A 13,529-nucleotide genomic window follows, 5' to 3' on the forward strand; every position below is an offset into this window, starting at 1 on the left:
ATCACAAATTGGATACATATTTATATTGAATGGTGGAGCTGTCAGTTGGTGCAGTTCTAAGCAAAGCGTCATGGCAGGATCTACGTGTGAAGCAGAGTACATAGCTGCTTCAGAAGCAGCAAATGAAGGAGTCTGGATGAAGGAGTTCATATCCGATCTAGGTGTAATACCTAGTGCATCAGGTACAATGAAAATCTTTGGTGACAATACTGGAGCAATTGCCTTGGCAAAGGAATCCAGATTTCACAAGAGAACCAAACACATCAAGAGACGCTTCAATTCCATCCGTGATCAAGTCAATGAGGGAGACATAGAGATTTGCAAGATACATACGGATCTGAATGTTGCAGACCCGTTGACTAAGCCTCTTCCACGAGCATAACATGATCAGCACGAAGACTCCATGGGTGTTAGAATCATTACTATGTAATCTAGATTATTGACTCTAGTGCAAGTGGGAGACTGAAGGAAATATGCCCTAGAGGCAATAATAAAGTTGTTATTTATATTTCCTTATATCATGATAAATGTTTATTATTCATGCTAGAATTGTATTAACCGGAAACTTAGTACATGTGTGAATACATAGACAAAACAAAGTGTCCATAGTATGCCTCTACTTGACTAGCTCGTTAATCAAAGATGGTTATGTTTCCTAACCATAGACATGTAGTGTCATTTGATGAACGGGATCACATCATTAGTGAATGATGTGGTGGACAAGACCCATCCGTTAGCTTAGCATAATGATCGTTAAGTTTTATTGATATTGCTTTCTTCACGACTTATACATGTTCCTCTGACTATGAGATTATGCAACTCCCGAATGCCAGAGGAACACCTTGTGTGCTATCAAACGTCACAACGTAACTGGGTGATTATAAAGATTCTCTACAGGTGTCTCCGAAGGTGTTTGTTGAGTTGACATAAATCGAGATTAGGATTTGTCACTCCGTGTATCAGAGAGGTATCTCTGGGCCCTCTTGGTAATGCTCATCACTATAAGCCTTGCAAGCAGTGTGACTAATGAGTTAGTTACGGGATGATGCATTACAAAATGAGTAAAGAGACTTTCCGGTAATGAGATTGAACTAGGTATGAAGATACCGACGATCGAATCTCGGGCAAGTAACATACCGATAACAAAGGGAACAACGTATGTTGTTATGCGGGTTGACCGATAAAGATCTTCGTAGAATATGTAGGAACCAATATGAGCATCTAGGTTTCACTATTGGTTATTGATCGGAGATGTGTCTCGATCATGTCTACATAGTTCTCGAACCCATAGGGTCCGCACGCTTAACATTGGATGACGATTTGTATTATGAGTTATGTGTTTTGATGACCGAAGTTTGTTCGGAGTCCCGAATGAGATCACAGACATGACAACACTCATCGAGCTGTCATCGAGCTGAACGTGTGCTGAACATGGAGGTGCCATACGTTCGATACTTGGATCGGTTGGATCATGAAGACGTTGGACTACATTAACCGCGTTAATCTAATGCTTCCGCTTACGATCTACGAGGATACATGGACACACTCTCCCCCTCTCGTTGCTATGCATCTCCTAGATAGATCTTGCGTGAGCGTAGGATTATTTTTTAAATTGCACGCTACGTTCCCCAACACATTGGTACAAGATCGCCTTTAATAATATGCCAACACTTCTTATAGAATTCTGCTGGGAATCCATCCGGGCCAAGTGCCTTATTATTCCTCATCTGTGATATTGCCTCAAACACCTCTTTCTCTGTGATGGCATGGATAAAATCTCATTCTCGTCTCTCCCGAGCTGAGGAAAATCCCCAACCATGAGTTCATCCATAGACACAAAGTTGTCTTCGAGAGCCCCAAGAAGTTGTTTATAATAATTAGAGACATACAATTTTAGGTTCTCGTGTCCTACAATTGTACCCTCATCCTGCTCAAGCTGGAAATTTTTCTTCTTTCTGTGTGTTCCATTTGCAATCATATGAAAAAACTGGGTATTGTCGTCCCCTTGGACGATCTTTTGCACTTTAGCTCTAAGTGTCCATTTCATCTCTTCTTCTTTGAGCAGCTCTCTCAATCTCGGCCTGGCCTCCATCTTAGATGCCTGATCATCCGCATCTAAAAAGGTGGACTCGGCTTTGAGATCATGATACGTCTCCAACGTATCTATAATTTTTTAATTGTTCCATGCTTTTATATTATCATTCTTGGATGTTTTACAGTCATTTTATATCATTTTTTGGTACTAACCTATTGACATAGTGCCCAGTGCCAGTTGCTGTTTTCTGCATGTTTTTTACATCGTAGGAAATCAATATCAAACGGAGTCCAAACGCAGTGAAACTTTTCGAGGATTTTTTGGGCCAGAAGACATCCAGTGGGCCAAGGCTGCACCTGGGGGTGCCTTGAGGAGGGCAGCACCCACCAGGGCGCGCTAGGAGGCCCAGGCGCGCCCTGGTGGGTTGTGCCCACCTCGGGTGCCCCCTGAACCGCCTCTTTGCTCTGTAAATACCCCAATATTCCAAAAACCCTAGGGGAGTCGACGAAAATCAATTCCAGCCACCGCAGATTCCAGAACCAGCAGATCCAATCTAGACACCATCACGGAGGGGTTCACTACTTCCATTGGTGCCTCTCCGATTATGTGTGAGTAGTTCTTTGTAGACCTACGGGTCCGTAGTTAATAGCTAGATGGCTTCCTCTCTCTCTCTCTCTCTTGATTATCAATACAATGGTCTCTTGGAGATCCAGATGATGTAAGCCTTTTTGCGGTGTGTTTGTTGGGATCCGATGAACTTTGAGTTTATGATCAGATATATGTTTTTATCCATGAAAGTTATTTGAGTCTTCTTTGATCTCTTATATGCATGATTGCTTATAGCCTCGTATTTCTTCTCTGATATTTGGGTTTTCTTTGGTCAACTTGATCTATTTATCTTGGAATGGGAAGAGGTGCTTTGTGATGGGGTTGATCTTACGGTGCTCGATCCCAGTGACAGAAGGGGAAACGACACATATGTATCGTTGCCATTAAGGATAACAAGATGGGGTCTATTTCTACATAAATAGATCTTGTCTACATCATGTCATCATTCGTATTGCATTACTCCGTTTTTCCATGAACTTAATACACTAGATGCATGCTCGATAGCGGTCGATGTGTGGAGTAATAGTAGTAGATGCAGGCAGGAGTCGGTCTACTAATCTTGGATGTGATGACTATATAATGATCATTACCTGGATATCGTCATGATTATTTGAAGTTCTATCAATTGCCCAACAGTAATTGTTTTCCCACCGTTTGCTATTTTTCTCGAGAGAAGCCACCAGTGAAACCTACGGCCCCCGGGTTTCTTTTCATCATATTTTCCTTTGCGATCTATTTTCCTTTGCATTTATTTTCAGATCTATTAAACCAAAAATATAAAAAAAAATACCTTGCTGCAATTTATTTGTTCTGTGATCTATTTATCATATCTACCACTTTTACCTCACGTTATTTGCCTATCTTGAGGCGTCGTACCCAAAAGGGATTGACAACCCCTTTAACACGCCGGATTGCGAGTATTTGTTATTTGTGTGCAGGTGTTGTTTACATAGTGTGAGGAGGTTCTCCTACTGGTTCGATAACCTTGGTCTCATCACTGAGGGAAATACCTACCGTCGCTATACTGCATCATCCCTTCCTCTTTGGATAAATACCGACGTAGTTCGAGCAGACATTAAAAGTAATTTCTGGCACCATTGCTGGGGAGGATCAAGTCAAGATAGTCCCCTGTCAACTAGCCATTTCTGGCGTCGTTGCCGGGGAGGATCTTCAACATCAACCAGGTTCCTAGTCACAAATCTCATCTCGTCACAATTTACATTATTTGCAATTTGCCTCTCGTTTTCCTCTCCCCCACTTCACAAAGATTTGTTGTTTTATCCGCCCTCTTTTTCGTTCGCCGTTTTCTCATCAGTTCTGTTTTTGTGTGCAATCTTGTTCACCACTTTGTGTCGTTATGGATTTCTCTTCTTCTATTACGTGCACCCCGAGAACGAGGTTCTCAACTTTAAACAAAGGGGAGGAGAAAATTTAAAAGATGCTTGGTATAGGATTTGTAATGCTCATAATAGATCTATCCGTAAGCAATCTACCATTGTTCTTCTTCATTGTTTTTATGTGTGCATTACCACTTGGTACAGATTTGTCCTTGATACGATTACTGGTGGGAATTTCTTGATGTGTCATTCTCTTGATGCTTTCAATGCTTTGGGAAATTTAGTGGGTTCACCACCACTCGTGATCAATGAAACAATATTGACTCTCGAGCATGTTATGGAAAGACTAGACGCTATTGAAAATAAAATGCTTACCATAGACATATTGAAAACTTGGATAGAAAAATGCAAAGTTATGCTACTAAAGTTGGGTCAAAAGCGGGAAACTTTTTTAAGTTGCTAAAAGAAAAGGGAACTATAATTCATGAAAGAATCGAAGAAAGCCCGTCTAGGATTGATAAACTGGAAGAAATTTTTTCTAATCTAGGAACGGCTTTTGCTTCCGCTAAAACCCCCGTGAAAATTAGCAAGACTACTCAAGCCACTAAAAAGAAAGGTGCAACTTCTAGCAATGATAAAGGAGATCTTAAGATGATTAATATCCATCCCAACTTTACTGAAGTCGTAAGAGACCTTTTTTGCGAAAATAAGTTTTTCAATCTCATGCCTAGAAGTATTGTCACTGAGAATTTATATGCAAAATCCTTGAAAAATCCTAAGTGTTCGATCAAAGAATTGGACAAGGATGACAATAATTAGATCCTATGCGTTACGCCTAGCTAGGGGCGTAAAACGATAGCGCTTGTTGGGAGTCAATCCAATGAATAAATTTTATTTTTGCTTTTTGCTTTCTGTTCTTGAGTGTTAGCACAATTATGCTACTGTTATGATTGTGTTTTTTGTGTTTTAGTAAGTGTTTGTGCCAAGCAAGGCCTTTGGGAAGATTTGGCCTAACCCCTAGCGCATTAATGTCTGAATCATTCTTAGGTTTTATCGCTGCAATATTGCGAATCATCTCCATGGCCCTCTCAACCTCTAAGTCTAGCAAGTCATTAACCGATTTAGCTACTTCTTTCCCATTTTTACCCAAAGAAACGCCCAATTTAATTTCATCATCAAAAAAATGTAAAAATGAGCAACTTGTATTAACTGCCATACCTATAGTGGCCTCGATGTCACGAAGCTTGGCCGCCCGCATGGCACGCCCCAACTACAAGTCATCAGCATTCGATTGAGCCTGAATCCGGAGGCTCACCCGTCGGTCCCCGGACATGGGGTCCGGAATCCGTCCAAAGGTGATGATGTCATCAGTGGTAGGCCTAGTTGGGCTGTGTGGCCGCCAACCTGGTGCTCAACTGTAGCTACCGCCACCGAGGCAGTTGGGGCGTGGCCTCCTGCCAGGTGCCCAACTGTACCCATCGCCACCGAAACAGCTGGTGGCGCCCTCACAGTCGACAGCGCGCTCTGCTGGCGCGAACCATGTGACGAGACCGTCTGTCGGTGCTGAACCTCAGAGGAAGTAGCCATGTCTGCATGAGCAGCTCCCTTCGCCGAGGCACCCCCCACCGGTCCTGGTGAGGGTCTGTGACGGCGTCGACGGCAACGGGCTAGTGGGGCGTGACGAGGCCTCCTGCCAAGTGTCCTCCACCACTCCCGCCTGAAGTACCCGCTACGGCGTCAAGGGCAGCGTTGGCGATGCGGTCCGCACCGCAACTGTATCCACAACCAGTTGTGTCAGCGCACCTAAAAAAGCCATCGGTGACAAAGGTGGTAGCTCTTGCTCCGCAAGGTCGTCCATCTCGGCCCTGTGCCCCCAAAGACGACCGGGAGCAGAAGATGTGCCAAGGAACCGAACCTCAGAGTGTTCATCGATGTCGACGGGGGCGCCGCCCCCTTGCCTGCAGTAGCCAGACCCGACTGGGCCGACTGTCCCTCTGCCCTCTTAGCAGCATCGCTCCCACTGTTACCCGCACGCTTATCCCAGTTCCCACTGCCATCATCACTCTCTACCATGTGCACATCATTATTCTCATCCACCCCATCAAACAACGGGGGACCCTCAATCTCAACCTCAAGGTCATACATCATGCCCGCATGGGTCCATCTCACAATGTCCGGAACCAACTCAAAGTCAGCAACACTGACAAGCAGACGAGCCACGCCCTGGGCACGGGTGAAAGACATGTCAACCTTATCTGTGTTGCCAATAAGTGACCCCAGACTCCAGGTGACCAAAAACATTCAGGGGCTTAGGCGGTGCCCCCGAGGAATAGGACCCAGGATGCTTTACCTCATGAATAGTGAACAGAATAGTAGCAGCAGTGAGTAATATAGAAAGTGCTAACTCCGTTCGGAGATAATTTTCGCTCAAACGGATGTATCTGGACTCGTAAACATTCTCTATTGATGACAGATACATCGATTTGAGCAACAGTTATTTTCGGTTGAACTCGTAAACATTCTCTACTGTGCATCCTGTCCTGAGAGAGGCTGATGCTTGGAAGCCTAATACCGAAAGGGATAAAAAAATATCGCGAGCATTTCGATCTTAGCTTTGGGTTGCTGCCCTTCCAAGTTCGAAGGTCCTTCATGACTTTGCCTTGAAGGAGAGACGAAATTTTTGTTTTCTCAACACAGGTTTGGATTAGTTGCACCTATACCTGGCCAAACCTCGGGCCGGGCCTAGCCAAGCCCGACACAAAAAACCCAGGCCCGGGCCCGGGCCGGCCTGGCCATCGGGCCTGTGTTTCTGGGCCCGAGCCCGGCCCAAGCACGTAAAAGCCCGTGGGGCTTCGGGCCAGCCCGGCCCGACCTTCAGAAAAATGAAAAAACGACGGGCCCGGGCCCAGCCCGGCCCGGCCTTCAGGCTCAAAAACTAGGCCCGAGCCCGGCCCAGGGGCAGCGTCGGGCCGGGCCGGGCCGGGCTTCCCATGGCCAGGACTAGTTGCACCAAACGAATTTATTGTGCAGATGTGGTAGTAGTAGGTTGCAAGCGATCGGATGCATCATAAGCTTTGACTTCTTAACATTAGCGTTGCGAACGCTTGTTACTCGTAGCTTCTCACTGAGTATCACATGCTCCTATCTGAAGATGGTGTGTATGACGAAGGTATTCCCTTCACAGTTTTTTCTTCCAAAAATCAAGGCGCACATTCTTAGCCCCCGCATGATCCAGCCGACGAATTCGAATTTGAGAAACTAGCAGCGATTAACCAATTACCAGGTGGGATTAACAATTAAACATACTAACAAACTAATTAGCGACCAAACAGGTGGGATTAACAGTCTCCAAGCAAATGCTGAAGAATCTGTAAATTCAGGAAGCTTGATCTTAGCCCCAGTCTTGCACCTTACTGCGCCATCTATTAAGGTCAGACACATTGCATTCAACATGACATTTTACCAGGCTCCGGTAAAACTTGACTGCTAGAGGATGTTGCCCCTTTAGTTGTCAGATAACGACTTCTTCGAAGATTATGTTGCGCTCCATGGATCCTTTGTTTGACCTGATGATCAATTGGTAAACAATCTTCATTCAGTTCAGACTGCACAAACGCCATTGCTCTCACTCACCCAACAATACTTACTGGTAGTGATCAGAAACCAAGCGCTAGCTGTTCTACTAAGAAATTTTCTGAAATTTTCAATGTGACAGGAGAACCAAAACATAAGATGTAGTGATAATTAGAACAGTGTCATCAACATGAGCAGTATATGGATAAGTCCATTATCATATTGTTTTCAGTTGTCCTCTAGATATGTTTGGATTTTGATTTTGATACAGTCAAATCAACATGAGCAGTATATGGATAAATCCATTATCATAAGCTTCTGTGCACAGGCGCTATTTCATAACGGAATATTGGATAGCTTCACATGCCTACAGAGAAGTGGAAAAGGATTGAAAGTAATGATTCACAGTAGGTAGAGTATAGTTAGTTCTTTATCAAAGTCGACTGTTTAACCTCAAATATGATGTTTAACTGGAAATGGTTTAACTATTGTGCACATCAGCAAGAGAAGGATCATCTAGGGATAAAAAAAGGATAGTAAGCCAGAATTTCCTCTTCAAATCTACTATATAGTAAACTGTACTGTTCAAAAACATGTTGGAAATTTAAATGCAGAAAAGAATCATTAAGTTCGGGGCAAAGCATCATAGTAGAAGGAATTGGTCATATAAAAAAAAAAGGGCAACCTGGTGCATGTAGCTCCCGCTTGCGCAGGGTCCAGGGAAGGGTCCGACCACTTTGGGTCTATAGTACGCAGCCTTTCCCTACATTTCTGTAAGAGGCTGTTTCCAGGACTTGAACCCATGACCTCATGGTCACAAGGCAGCAGCTTTACCACTGCACAAAACATGTTGGAATTGGTCATATAGCAGAAAAAAAAGGATTTAGTTTTTTGAAAACTTGAATTGTTGAGAACCAATGCAGAAAACGGTAAGAACAACTTACATGCTGTTGTCGCAATAGTTGAAGCTAAAGGAGTCAACAATTGTCCTTTTCGTAGTAGGAACTTGCTCTAATAATGTAGACCTGCATCTTTTATGTAATAGAGGTTGCATTGTTAGTCATAGTAAATTAATATACATGGATCGTCCTTATCAATATGTCTTAATGATCCCTTTTTGTTCATTTGTAATTCCAGTTTCGGAAAGCAGTAACTCAATCAACATCACATCATTGTTTGACTGCACAAAAGCATTGAACTTAAAACGTGAATAACACCAGTAACTCAGCAATCAATTTTTTTAGAAACTTTAGAATCATAATGCTCATTTTGAACTCCATAAGAAATGACTTATCAACTCAAACCGCTTGTGGTTTTAAGAGATACCTCGAGTTCCAAACGTGGCTCTAGAACAACTTTTAGAATCTCACCTTGAACTTTGTCCTCTGAACTAGCTGAAACACCAAGCAATCACCATCAGCCAGCTTGTGAGCGATGGCGAACAAGGCCCACCCAGCGCCGATGGCATTACGTTTGGCAAGGTAACGCACGGGAAACTCCCCATCCTCTTCATCCACCAGAAAGATCATCTCATCAAACCATGATAGATAAGTCTTCTTGAATTGCCGCGGGATGGTCTGCAAGACATCGGACCAAATCAACATCGAGTAAGCCATTGCCGTCTAGATGGGATGGAAATAATGCATCGTCAATTGTGGTCTTCTTGCTTTACCAGCAAGCAACCCGTGGCATAACTACGGGTCATGGGCTTGATGAAAGAGGGGTGGTCAGAGCACAGCTGGTTCTTGAGCTCTTTGGCCTTGGTGAAGGCGTCGTCTCTAGCTTCGTCGGTCGCGTACACACGATCAGGTGGTAATCCCCTTGTATCAACATTAACAATTTAACATATGCCCCGTTGAAAGTTAAGCAAGATTCAGACTAGTGAGTAACCCATATTCTTATGCATCACAGATTTCGATGGAAAGAACAGTTTGGGCGAGACATGGGCGTACCTCGGGGATTTCTTGTCGCGGTAATCTGGTTGCTTGGGGAGACTGGCGACGCGGCCGGACCGCCGGGTCGGGGCCGGCGGCGGGCGAAGATACCGCAGCTTCAGCTCCTTGTTCTGCGGCACCAAGCAAATCATACGGGGTAAGGAACCGGACAGCGAAGCACCTCTTTTGTGACGAAGGAGGCATGGGCTTGAACTGACCGGCATGGGCTTGACGGCGGCGTCGCGGACGGCGGCGGAGAGGCGGTGCAGGCGCAGCTCCTCCAGCTTCCGCTTGTTCTCCTCCACCTGCCTCCTGCGCTGCTCCTCGTACGAGTTGGGTTCAGCCATGGCGCTCCGGCTGCCGACGTTGGGGGAGCGAGGTGGGGGTGGGGAAACGGGGCGATTTGGGGGAGGGCGGCGCCGTTCAAATCTTGAACAAAGGAGGAAGACAAGGTCGTTCTGAAATTTATGCCGCGGAATTTTAGCAAGCTTGGGCTTGGGCCGTCCCCGTTGTCCATCTGTCCGTCGGCCGCTTAGGCGGGCTTGTCAGGGCCTGGGTAACTAACTAACGAACTAACGGTTACCAGTTAGCAGGCTTTGGTGATGGTCGCTTTTTTTTTTTGCCTGAGAGCAATGCCAAGTGATGCGTCCCGTCACCGTCACGTATCGTGTGCTGGGTGCTATTTTAAGATTTTTATACCTTTTTGGGTTATAGATTTTTATTTGACTTTTTTGTTTTTCCCATGGTTTTTACTAGGTTTTGAAGGAATTTTTTTCGAGAAGCAAATGCTTTTCTGTGATAAGTACAGCATGTGCTTCTACGAGAAGCAAAATTGTGCTTCTCAAAAAAAAGTACAGCCTATGCTTCCACGCGAAGCACAAACATGCTTCCGAAAAAGGAAAATGCATATTTATGTTTCTGCGATAAGCATAACTTGTCTTTCCACAAGAAGCATGGCTCTGCTTCCCCGAAAAAGGAAAAAACATAACATGTGGTTTCACGAGAAACACAACTATGCATCCCCGTAAATGGAAAAGCATAGTCTATGTTTACGCGAGAAGCACAACTATGCTTCCCGAAAAGGGACATGGACAGCTGTGCTTAAAAAAATAAGTGAAAACGCACAACTTTGCTTCCGGGTTTTTTTTTGGTTTTCAAAATTCTTTTCGGTTACTTTTTTGGTTTCCTTTTATTATTATTTTAAAAAAATCTGTTTTTTTATTCCTATTTTTGGGCGTTTCCATAAAAAAGGTTCATTGAAAACTATTAACATTACATCTAGCTTCAAATGTCTCGGCGTGGGAAATCCAACAGTGAATAGGGTTCATGATTTGGATGCATGGTTCAAGATAAAACATTTGAAAATGAATCTAAAAAAAGTGAAAAGTGAAGTGACCTTTTCAAGGGGTACACTTAATTAGTTATCTCGGGGATTGGCCATCTCGAGTGCTTCTCTCTCTAAAGATAAAGTCATCCGCAATGCAAAGTGCTAGCTTAACTAAAAATAAATCATGACAGTAGGTGCATATAGATTACCTGAGTTTCATAGGGTTTCCTATGGTTCCAAACAATACTTCGGCGATCGCGTTGAAGTCCATGTAAAACCTATCCGGCGGTTGGAGTTCTCACGCAGCTGGGAGTCTTATCTTGGTCTGCCACCGTAGCTCACTCGCATGGTGGATCCACCACCGCAAGCGACTATGGGTACTAAGAAAAGGGGTTAGAGGGAGAGAAGGTCTACACAGGGGAGAAGGAAGGAATATATGAGGGGGAGGAAGTAGGAAAGCTGAGATGAGGGCGGCGAGGGAAATGACGGCTGAGGGAGATGGAAAGGGTGGGAGCAAAGGGAGTATGGGTGAAGGCGGGGAGGAAGAGACTAGAGTGCAATCATGCCCTTAATCATATTTTGATGTTAGTGATAATATACATAGAGGACTAATCATGTTTGTTTAGCGAATACACATGTTATTAGTCCCTTTCTCATCAATGTATGGATCAAGGACCCTGTATATGACTCAAGCCTGGTGAAAACGGGAAAAGAAGCATAGCTTTTTTTGGTTAAGCTTGAGTTATAGGGATCCACACATCAAGGGGTTCGTGAAAGATTTGCTCAAAGTCAACATTTTTACTACATCATCACTACTCCTATACTTCCTCCGTTTTTATTACTTCGCATATTAGGTTTGTCTAAAGTCAAATTTTATATACTTTAAACAAGTTTGTACAAAAATATATTAACATATACACCAACATATATATCACTGGATTCATATAAATTTGTTATTGTAAATGTTCATATTATTTTCTACAAACTTGGTCAAACTTTCTAAAGTTTAATTTCAGTCAAAGCTAATATGCTGAGTAAATAAAAGAAGAGGGAGTGAAGGAAATATGCCCTAGAGGCAATAATAAAGTTGTTATTTATATTTCCTTATATCATAATAAATGTTTATTATTCATGCTAGAATTGTAGTAACCGGAAACTTGATACATGTGTGAATACATAGACAAAATAAAGTGTCCCTAGTATGCCTCTACTAGACTAGCTTGTTAATCAAAGATGGTTAAGTTTCCTGACCATAGACATGTGTTGTCATTTGATGAATGAGATCACGTCATTAGGAGAATGATGTGATGGACAAGATCCATCTGTTAGCTTAGCATAAATGATCATTTAGTTTTATTGCTATTCCTTTCATCACGACTTATACATGTTCCTCTGACTATGAGATTATGCAACTCCCGAATACCGGAGGAACACCTTGTGTGCTATCAAACGTCACAACGTAACTGGGTGATTATAAAGATGCTCTACAGGTGTCTCCAAAGGTGTTTGTTGGGTTGGCATAGATCGAGATTAGGATTTGTCACTTCGTGTATTGGAGAGGTATCTCTGGGCCCTCTCGGTAATGCTCATCACTATAAGCCTTGCAAGCATTGTGACTATAATGAGTTAGTTGCGGGATGATGCATTACGGAACGAGTAAAGAGACTTGCCGGTAACAAGATTGAACTAGGTATGATGATACCGACGATCGAATCTCGGGCAAGTAACATACCGATGACAAAGGGAATAACCTATGTTGTTATGCGGTTTGACCGATAAAGATCTTCGTAGAATATGTAGGAGTCAATATGAGCATCCAGGTTCTGCTATTGGTTATTTACCGGAGATGTGTCTCGGTCATGTCTACATAGTTCTCGAACCCATAGGGTCCACACGCTTAACGTTCGATGACGATTTGTATTATGAGTTATGTGATTTGATGAACCGAAGTTTGTTCGGAGTCCTGGATGAGATCACGGACATGACGAGGAGTCTATAAATGGTCGAGAGGTAAAGATTCATATATTGAACGGTTGCATTTGGACATTGGAATGGTTCCGAGTGGTTCGGGTATTTTTCCGGAGTACCGGGAGGTTACCGGACCCCCCCCCCCCGGAGAAGTTATGGGCCTTATGGGCCATAAGAGGGAAGCACACCAGCCCACACGGGGCTAGTGCGCCCCCCTTGGGCGGGAGACCGATTAGGACTAGGAGAAGGGGGCCGGCCCTCCTTTCCTTCTTCTTCTCCCTTCCCCCTTTCCTACTCCGTGTGGGAGGTGGAATCCTACTATGGCTAGTAGAGTGCCCGTGCGTTGCCACGGCCTCTTAAATTTTTTTACAAGAGTTACAAGTTAAATTTCACATGCACAAACAATATAACACAAACACAATTACTGAATAATTGAAGTCCATTTTGCAATGAAAATTGATACCAAAAAGAAAGACTAACGATGTTTCTCACCTGCCTCGTAGATGGTCTGGAGCAAGCATGCAATATATGTAAGCATTTATCACTTGTAGTCAACATTTAGATTATATATATATATATATATTACAATATTATATTTCATTGCAATTATTAATTACAAAGTTTATGCAGTTGGTCTTACACCATCGTGTAAGAACATATCATCTTTCAAAAGGCATTCCAAATCGTCCGTTGATAACAAGATGTCCACGAACAAGGTTTTCTTGGAGGCAGACATGATTGATTCG

At 43.5% G+C, this 13,529-nt stretch overlaps 1 protein-coding gene and 1 long non-coding RNA gene across 3 annotated transcripts; both read right to left on the reverse strand.

The window, feature by feature from the left end:
- Positions 1 to 7,270: 7,270 nt before the first annotated feature.
- Positions 7,271 to 8,301, reverse strand: LOC123040961 (uncharacterized). The gene is made up of 2 exons (XR_006418334.1): positions 8,240 to 8,301; positions 7,271 to 7,547 (listed from the first exon to the last, which is right to left on the reverse strand). It is a non-coding gene; the product is annotated as an uncharacterized lncRNA (long non-coding RNA).
- A 39-nt stretch (positions 8,302 to 8,340) lies between these two features.
- On the reverse strand, positions 8,341 to 9,899 carry LOC123040962 (B3 domain-containing protein Os06g0194400). 2 transcript variants are annotated; one of them, XM_044463671.1, is made up of 6 exons: positions 9,707 to 9,899; positions 9,507 to 9,619; positions 9,227 to 9,374; positions 8,925 to 9,131; positions 8,499 to 8,585; positions 8,341 to 8,390 (listed from the first exon to the last, which is right to left on the reverse strand). In XM_044463671.1, the coding sequence occupies exons 1-5, from the start codon at positions 9,833 to 9,835 to the stop codon at positions 8,532 to 8,534; spliced, it is 651 nt and encodes a 216-aa protein (XP_044319606.1). In that variant the 5' UTR covers positions 9,836 to 9,899; the 3' UTR covers positions 8,341 to 8,390; positions 8,499 to 8,531. The 2 variants fall into 2 exon arrangements, with proteins under 2 accessions (XP_044319606.1, XP_044319607.1); XM_044463672.1 differs by having other exon boundaries at positions 8,342 to 8,390; positions 8,499 to 8,579.
- Positions 9,900 to 13,529: the final 3,630 nt, after the last annotated feature.

The sequence above is a fragment of the Triticum aestivum genome, chromosome 2B, assembly GCF_018294505.1.
Source record: "Triticum aestivum cultivar Chinese Spring chromosome 2B, IWGSC CS RefSeq v2.1, whole genome shotgun sequence".
Lineage (NCBI taxonomy): Eukaryota > Viridiplantae > Streptophyta > Magnoliopsida > Poales > Poaceae > Triticum > Triticum aestivum.